General features: G+C 49.2%; 1 protein-coding gene across 2 annotated transcripts; it reads right to left on the bottom strand.

Annotated features, from left to right (window-relative positions):
- Positions 1–6,220: 6,220 nt before the first annotated feature.
- MPST (mercaptopyruvate sulfurtransferase) lies at positions 6,221–9,192 on the bottom strand. Of its 2 annotated transcripts, none has more exons than XM_075076394.1 (3): positions 9,058–9,192; positions 7,837–8,489; positions 6,221–7,212 (listed from the first exon to the last, which is right to left on the bottom strand). In XM_075076394.1, the coding sequence occupies exons 2-3, from the start codon at positions 8,429–8,431 to the stop codon at positions 6,914–6,916; spliced, it is 894 nt and encodes a 297-aa protein (XP_074932495.1). In that variant the 5' UTR covers positions 8,432–8,489; positions 9,058–9,192; the 3' UTR covers positions 6,221–6,913. The 2 variants fall into 2 exon arrangements, with proteins under 2 accessions (XP_074932495.1, XP_074932504.1); XM_075076403.1 differs by lacking the exon at positions 9,058–9,192 and adding an exon at positions 8,905–9,048.
- Between the last annotated feature and the right edge of the window lie 19 nt (positions 9,193–9,211).

The following is a 9,211-nucleotide window of genomic DNA, read 5'->3' as shown; positions in this document are numbered from 1 at the left end:
GTGCTGTACTCCACAGCTTTCCTTCCAGGAGATCCATTACCTCAGGCTCACAGCTCAGTGCTGCATCAGTTGCCACACTGTTCTGGCTGCAAAATGTGCAGACTGTTGCCTTCCTGCTAACATATGTAGGGACACTTCTGGGAACTGTATCCTGGATCTGTATGAAGTGCTGGCAGGGGGCAGGAATAATTTCTCTTCCAGCTCAGAAGAGTCACTGACTCAGCAGCCTCCCCCTCCCCCCCAACCCAGTGCTGTCCTACCAGCACAAACCATGCCAGAGAGAGATCCCCTGCGTCCTTCCATCCCATTTATGTCTGGGCAACAAATAGGTCAGATTTTAACTTAGTTCTGTGTGGAGTTTTAAGTCTGCCCCAGGCACGTTATTACCTGCTGAGGCCAATGTGACAACCCAGCCGTACTGAACCTAGCCCTGCCTCTGCCACTCCCTCCTGCCAGACCGAGCCTGGAGCTCAGCAACTCATGCCCCGTGGGACTCTGTTCAAATGCACCCCTTGGCATGGACACAACCTGAATGAGCTCTCTCTCCAGCAGCTCTGTTTTTCCCACTCCCACCTAAGCATGGCTGTGCTTGCCAGCAGCTTGAGCATATTAGCAATGGAAGGGAAAGGCTGATATTCCACCTGAATGTGGCTCAAAGCCTTCCTTCACCTAAGCAACTTTCTGGCTCTTCCTTGCCAGGCCAATGCAGCACTGCAGAGTGAGTGTGGTACCTTGCAGACTCTTTATTGTTCTTGCACCTAGATCTTCTGTGTCTTTTGAGGTGGGTTTTTTTTGATGTAAGAGGGTGGATAAAGAGAAAGATTACATTTTACATTCCTTTTCTTTCCATCCTTACCCCTTCTTTTACTTGGAAATCACTCCCTTTTATGATTACAGGACGTGAAGGCAGCATCACCCTTCCCCCAGATCACCCAGAACTTCCTTCACAAAGAAGGTGCGTGTACTTTGCTCCTTCTGTGGAGGAGTGCAAAGGGGAGGAGGGAAAGTGGGGGTTACACGGAAAAGGTTTAAAGATTACAGACCTCCAGCTACTTTAAGCACAGGAACAATTCAACTGCTGCAGGCTGTAAATTCAAACAACTCTGGATCTCCTTGAATTTATATCAGGAGCTGGCCAGCACTAGAGTGATCAATAATAGGGAGGGGATGACAAATTTTTTTTGCCTACCTGTATGGAGCAGACTTTGGCCCAAATTAGTGTTCAGCCCTTGGACCAATCTCCACTGAGCAGTGGCGGGCATCGAAGACACTCAAAACACTGACCTCAGTTGAAGCATCACACAGTGCAACACAGCTCTGGGCTGTGGGACTGCTGCAAACGATGGCAAATCTGCGAGCTCTGCCCTGCACCCTGGTGTACAAGGCATGCAGGACCCCGTCTGTGCTGGCTGCAGCTCCAGCAGAGAATTAGGGTGAGGACTGTGGCTCTCTGATATGAGTACAGTAGCTGAGTGGCAGCCTATAGCCCCTTATCTCTCCCCCTCTGAGAGATACGCCCTGCCTTAGTTTTCTTCCTTCTATAAAGGGTTCACCCTGTCTCCCTTTCCTCCTCCTGCAGCCCCTCAGCCTCTTGTTCCTTTTTAGGTCCAATCTCATTTTCGACGTCTTCTTCCCCAACCTCTCCCATGCCAATGCTGCTCACGGGTCAGCGATGGTCTGTATTCAGAACACACTTTCTTCCATCAACACCAGCTTCTATCTGTGGCCAGTGCTTCAAGCCTTGCTCGCTCCAGGGCCATGGTGTGGAAGGTTAGTTGGTAATCTAAAGAGGTATACTACAAGGAAAGAGGTCAAGGTACACCACTCCCATCCCCAGAGCCTTCTCTTCTGCAACATACAGCACAAAACTTATTGGAAATGCCCCAGGCCAGGGTGTTCCCCATAGTATACGAAAAACCTCTTTAGGAAGAAGTCAGTCCGGGGTAAATTACCAACTGAAATGCTATGATGAGTTGGTGGTATGGGCTAAATACAGGCTGATTTGCACACCATCACCAGACACAGTTCTGAGATGCAACTAGCGTGCCTGGGTTAAGGTCCGTTAAAATTAAGCAATAGAACAGAGGAGAAATATATTTAAATAATCCAATGGCTGTTCCTCTTGCTTTGATGATAACTCTATAAGACGCATGCACAGAAACAGAAAGACAGCAGCAAGCGCAAGCTTATACAGGCCAGTGTGATTGTGTAATGCTGTACGGCCCCACTAAGTACCCAGTTAATCACGGGGGCAATTGCAGAGAGAGCCTGGAAGCAGGAAAAGCTGGACAGTCACCAGGTAGATGGGTGATAGCAAGAGTGGAGGAAAACAGAGCAGGTGGCAAATGGAGTTTCTTGGTTCAGCCACCAGCAGGCCTGCAGTGCAAACCTGCAGAAAGCCACACACACTGCAGCATTCTGTACATACATTGCAGCCTGACAAGTCAGCTGGGTACGCGGCGTTCAATGCATCACTGACGCTGTGGAGCTGCTCTTCAGGGATTTTTGCATTGCAGAGTGCCAGTGGGATCAGGGATCACCGTGTGTTGGCACAAACGGTGTCACCACTCTGGCAGGCTGGGAACACACATCTGGGATTAAGCTTTTGTGATCATTTAGTTAATGAACACACTGTGGCATGAGGCACTGGAGAAGAAACCACCTCCTCTCTCGTCTCTGTAGGAAGTGGGGAGGGGAGGACAAGTAATGGTCTTACATTTGACATTTGCCAACAGTGAACAGGGAAAAGAAAACTCCCTACACTGGACTTGGGGGTGGGAGGAAGGCAGTTCACTTGTACCCAACAAAGCCCAGCCTGACTGCCAGCTGAGCCAAGGCACATCAGAGTTGGAAGAGAAAGGTTCCACAGTGTTCAGGTGAGCTACTCTTTCTCCAGCTCCTTGTGCTTCGTGTGGTCTGTGAGCAATGTACCTGCATCCAAAATAGTGTGTAGTCTGTGTGTGTGCGTGTGCATCACTTAGCACCTCTGCTGGAAGAGTGCTGGGACGAGGACAGAAAACAGTCCCATAGCACCCAGTTGTGGGCTGGGACCAGGAGAGATGGGAAGAACACGAAAAGCCCCTGCAGGCAATGGCAATTACCGTTGCTCATGCGGTGGTTGTTAGTGGGAAGGGACAGCACTGCTGGCAGAAGAGGGGCTATTTGGAAAAGTTTGCAGGGGAACAAAAGGTTTGCTGGGAAATGAAATATGAAATACTGCATACCTGCGTGGTAGAGAAGGAAGAGGAAGGCAGGGAATTAAGACGACATGTGAGGTACAAGGGACTATGGGATTACTGTTGGAGAACCATTGACCAGACTGTTTTCTTGGAGTCCAAAACTACTTCAGGACAAAAGTATTACAGATAGTAAAATGTAACTATAAACCAATGAAGAGTTTACCTGCTGGACTGGGATTCTCAAATTTATATAGAGAGCTCTAAAAGCTCCAGTCTCAAGTTAGCCATAGATCAATGTCACCCTCTTCCTACATCATGGCTATTTTCAGGCTACTTTTTGGCCACCATGAGCCCTATCCCACCGAAGATATGCTACTCCCCTTTCCCTGCGGCAAATTTTCCACAGGACAGTCATAAACACTAGTGATTTGCTCTCATATACACTTGTCCCCTTCCCAGTTCCCAGAGGAAGTCCACCCACGGAGTCAGGGACATGAAGATCTGCAGAATATTTATAGTCCTGGTGTGAGTCCCCTCAGATGTTCCATATGTCCAGTAGCATCTGTTATGGCTCAAAATAGGATTTTTACAGTCTCTAGGCTTTGAAAACGTTGTCTCATTCTCCACAACATTGCCAGTGCTTTGCCTGCAGCATGAGAACAGATCTCAGCTAAAAGGAGGGAGAACATCAGAAGACACTCTTGGACATATTTTTGATACATGATGTAACAGGGCATACCCTAGAAAGACAAAGTATCTTGTCATGGGAAGGAAGTTCTCCATTTATCCTCTCTAGGGAAATCAAGGCAAAGCTAATCATCTGGTAAAAGATTTGCCAAAAGCTGGGAACCTGAAGAACCGCTGAGATTTTATGGTTCCAAACCCAGCCAGGAAAAGGGCAGTTGAGTACTGCCAACCTTGGCACACCTGCCAGAGAGGGGAACAGGCCCTGTGGATGTCTTCGAGCCACACAGTCAAAAAGTAGGGCAAGGGGAGAGGGAAATCTTTCACTCAGTTTGCGATCTCCAGGTTGATGGCTGGGCTGCACCAGGCACCTCCCCGCACACAGAGACCAGAGAAAAGCAGCTCAGTCTCAAGGGGAAGCAGAGAGATTCCCACTGACCCCAGGGACTGTTGGGGTCAGTGGGGAAAACGAAACACAGCACTTAAGCTGCATTGCCAAATGTTCTGGAAGGACAAAAGCAAAAGCCAGCCCTCTGCATCCATTGGAAATGATTAGCAAAGTCTGAAAGAATATGTCAATTTTCTCTAGTAACTAAATTTTCCTGGAGAAACAAAACAGGCACACCGCTCCTGTTTGTCTGTACATAAGGGCTTGGCCACACACTAACAATATCAGCCTCACCTCCCAGCCACACCTAGGCTATTAAACCTTAACTACCCACCAGACAGCCTCTAAGCTTGGCTGATGGTGGGAGAAGCTAGAAATCCTGAACTGAAAAGATGTCACAAGCCAGATCCTGCTATAAGATCCCATACTAGACAAAACTGTCTGTACAAGTATCTTTAAGTTAAAGTGTCTTAAAAAAGCAGCACCCCTGTTGCTCAGATTGGGAGGCCCCTCCTCAGAGAGTTTAGCACCACTTGCTGTTCCCAGCCAGTCACCCCAGCCAGTGCTTATCCTTTTGTTTCCACATCAACACCGTACTACAGATTACAAAGTTGTTTTTAAGGGTTCTCAGTTACACACTTCAATCAGATGTCCTACATTACATGCCAGCTAGTTCTTCCCTTTCCCCTACAGGAAACAGTTGCTAGAAAATTACCCTGCTTGGGATAAAGCAAGGTGTTGCTACCAGCCTTTAAAAACACAGTGATTACCTGGGTGGGGAAATTCATAAAGCATGGGAGTAAAAAAACCTTCCCCTAGCAGGAAGGAGATGATGATTAATTAAACCATCAATTAAACCCAGAATTGAAAGTCTTAACAATTTGCTGGGCATGCTATAACCTGCAAAGTAAGCCCTTTTGGGAAGTCTAAGCCTGAAGAACTAAATGGAAGCTGGCAAGTATAAAGGTTTATTATTTTATCCAGATCTGTCTTGCACTGCATACTAAAAGGCCACTCATTTCAGATCCCTTCGCACTCCATATACTCAGCATTTGCTGTAATGCCAGCCTCAAGTCCCTGAAGAGCTAGGTTGTTAGACTGACATGAAGTAGGGAAATTGAATGCTTTCAGTCACTGGAAATGGGTGGAAAGAATGGGCAGGCTGTATGTGCAGCCACCAGAGGCCAAAGGAAATGCAAAGAATAAACACCCTCCAACAGGAAAGGATCCAGCCCTCATATTGACTGCCTAGGAAGGGACCCTGCAAATCTGTGACTATAAGCACCCAAAGCATCCTCTAGAAAGGATGACCCCATCATCCTCAATGTCTACAGGCACCTGTTGCTGCAAGCCCAAGAGCAGAACCTGTCTCATTAACTTTCTAAGTTACCAGTGGGCCAGAATATGTGCAGGTCTTTTCCTCTTTTTGTTTTTGTTTTCTTTTTTTTTTTTTTTTTTTTTTTAATAAGAGGAGAAAATCCTAGAGGGAACAAATTCTTCAACATTGTCAGGGATACCCAGCGGGATTTCAACTCTCATATATAAGACAATGGTCTTGGGGGAAAATGCATGCCCTTGTGGGCTATTCCTCTGTAGGTCTCAGTTCCCCTTTTTTAAGTTTACATGGTAAGTCTCATGGAAAGAATGGAAACACCTATGCAGTCCAATTTTCACCATGTGAGATGACATCCAGTCTTTGAAGAACAGAGCTGTTACTAACATGGAGTTTTAGGCCAAAAAGCAAATGGACAAGGACTGAGTGGAGGAAGATGGTGAAAAGTCCCAAGAGCGAGGTATGCCATTGTCTTTCCTGGGCCAAAGAGCTTGTTGGGGGTAAGAGATGTAGTTCTACTCATGGAGAGAAGGAAACACCTCATTTGAATCATCAAGACAAAGTGATCCCATAAAAATCGAGTTCCTGAAAAGGAATCACCCAAGCAACACTCACATAAATTCCATTCAGCAGAAAGACCTTGAAACACGTATTTATTTACCCTTTTTTAATCCCAGAATCTTTTCTTTTTCCCCAAGGGGGATTTTGGACCATGGGGGTACAAAACCGGCTAAGTACACATTGCAGTTAGAGTCCAAGTGCAAGAAGAAATCCAAACCAAGTCTCCAACCTAAGTGCCAACCTGGAAGCCATATTTGCTCCTTTAACAGCTGTGTCTTTCCCTAGCTTTGCACTCAAAATGGCCATAAAGTATGTGGATGGCTTCTGAGACAGAAGCAGAGAGCAGGATTATGAGGCACAGTTATACAAGTATGACCATCCTGTGAGTGAATGTGGTGGTATATCCCAAGTGATGAGCTTGGCTTGACTGAATTACTTACCCATGCTGCCACCAGCACTCTCTTCCTTCTATCTGATATGGTAAAAAGGTCACAAAGTCACAAAACAGCTGAGATTGGAAGTGACCTTGGGAGGACATCTGGTTCACCCCACCTGCTCAAGCAGGGTCACCTAGAGCTGGCTGCCCAGGTCATCTTTATGCTCCTAAGCAGCAGCAGTAGGGTAAGGACAAAGTGCCAAAACACCATGTCCCCGTACTTGTTACCCAACACCTTTACCTCAAAACACTTAACCAGGAATGCTAAACCCATCTTTTCCAAATCCTGTTTCAAGGCAAATTACTGCACAGCTGGGAGATGAAGCAGCGTATTACACCGTCTTCCCCTTTCCCTCAGAAATAATATTTTCAGGCTGTGCCCGCATGTACCATTCCACCCAGGCCCCATCGTACACAGCAACATCTGGTTTGCCACAGAGGTATGCCGCCAGAGCCACATGGCAGGCAGTGACCCCAGAGCCACACGTGGCTACCACCGGCTTTAAGAGGTCCACCTTCTTCTCCTGGAACATACTGCGGATCTGCTCAGGGGTCTTCTCTAAGCCAGACTCTGTGAGAAAATCAGTGAAGGGGATGTTCATCGACCCAGGGACATGACCAGGCTCAATTCCTGGAGGAAAAGCAATACAGATAGGAATTAACCTCTACTGTCTGGGACAAATCTATTACAAAACCCATTTGCTGTTTCACTGGGAGGAATATTTATTGTTTAGTGTATTTTGTTAAAACAAATAAATTCCTTTTTGTTGAACTCTGCTTTACTAGATTTCTGATTACGCAGGGAGGATGGCTCTAACCTTCAGGTTACCACATGGTTACAATTCTGTCAAGTTTTATTTTTCCTCCCAGTTCCCTCCACATCTTCCCCGAAATCAAATCAACTTATTCTGGTGAGGCACTGACTGAAGCACCTCCACAGGCCTTTCTGACGGGAAGAGTAGCAGCACTACATGAAGAGACCAATTAATATCTTTGAGGTGTGTGAAAGCTACGGTCCTCACCCCAGCCCCTCATGAGGAAAAGAAAAAAAATACATGGCTTCCCCACTCCTGAATTTTCAAAGAGCAGCACTAGTAAAGTCAAAAGGAAAGGAGCACAGGTGGATACACTGCCTCAAGTCCCATCCCATAAGGGACAACCATATGCCCCTTCATTACCTCTAAAGGAGTCAGACTGATTAGCACCTTAAATAAAGCCCCTTTTTACTATGCCAATGTCTCAGGAGGCACATTACCATCTCGGGGCTCTGGCTCTACTCCCCGGAACCGTCCTGCAGCACGTGCATCCACTAGCTGGAAGCGGTGGGAATCCAAGTTATCTAAGACGTCCTCGTATGTTTTCACTAGGGACTTGTCCAAGGAGGCGTGGAACTCCGAGGGAGCTACCTGGCTTTTCCCAGAGCTCAGCACATTGCCCTCTCGCTGCCAGTTCTTCAGGCCACCATCCAGAACAGAGACGGCATCATGTCCAAAGGCCCGGAACATCCACCACACCCGGGGTGCTGAGAAGAGACCTTGGTCGCTGCCATCATACACCACAACATGGGAATCATTCCCCACACCCAGCTTCCCCACATACTCAGCAAAGTCATCAGCCTTGGGCAGCATGTGATCGTAAGGTGAAGTACGGTCGCTGCATTGGTCAATATCAAAGAAAACTGCACCAGGGATATGGCGCTCCTCAAATTCCCGCTTTGGGTCGCGTTTCATCTTCGGCAAATACCAAGATGCATCCACGATTCTCAAGGCCAGACCAGCCTGCTGGGACTTGATGGCTTCTGAAAGCCATTTTGCAGACACCAGAGCACGGTAGAGGAGTTGTTGCGACATTGCTCCTGAGTCCTGGCTGAGATTACCTGATTCCCAGGGCCTGCCAGAATCCACCTGACTGCAAAAGGAAGAAAGTCGCAAATTAGAGATCAGCCTTACAAAAAGTCACTGGACAAAGGTGCATTTTGGGACCAAAGACCTGTGTCTGCACTAAGGTGCTGGCTAAGCCTACAGGGAGGAGTCTGAAACGCTCCAGCCCCGAAAATAAAAGTTTCACAAAGCTCAGCCCACACCCTGCCCCGAGCGGGACAGCCATGGCACAGTCCTGTCCTGCGCCCGGCTCCCCGTAGCCCGCCGGCCACCTCCAGCGACGACCAGCCAGCGCTGACAGCAACAGGAGGGGAGCGGGGCGGCCCCAGGGACCCTGAGCGAGGGCACCGAGCGCCCCGGGCTGAGGCACGACCCCACGACGAGGGGAGGCTCTGCCCCACCGCCCTCACCGCCCCAGAGCCAATCTCCAGACGAGGCCTCACCGGGTCCCTGGCGACCCGCACGCAGGCTGGACCCCCGCCGCCTCCCGCCGCCATCCCTCCCGCCCCGCACACCCCCAGCCCCGACGGGGCCTCGGTTCCCTTCGCGCAGCAGCGGGGCATGGAGCAGGGCCAGCCCGCCGTACCGCCCCGTACCTCCACGCTGGGCCTCAGCCGAGCAGCACCCGCCCTCCGACCCCACCAGCCATGGCCGCCGTCACCACCGGGGGGCTGGAGCCGCGGCCCGGGGCCCTCCCAGGGGCCGGTCCCGGGCGGTGCCGCCCGCCCCCGTGCCGCCCCCTCGGGCCGC

The sequence above is a fragment of the Phalacrocorax aristotelis genome, chromosome 1 (genome assembly GCF_949628215.1).
Source record: "Phalacrocorax aristotelis chromosome 1, bGulAri2.1, whole genome shotgun sequence".
In the NCBI taxonomy this organism is placed as follows: Eukaryota; Metazoa; Chordata; class Aves; order Suliformes; family Phalacrocoracidae; genus Phalacrocorax; species Phalacrocorax aristotelis.
This window is presented reverse-complemented; position numbering and strand designations above follow the sequence as displayed.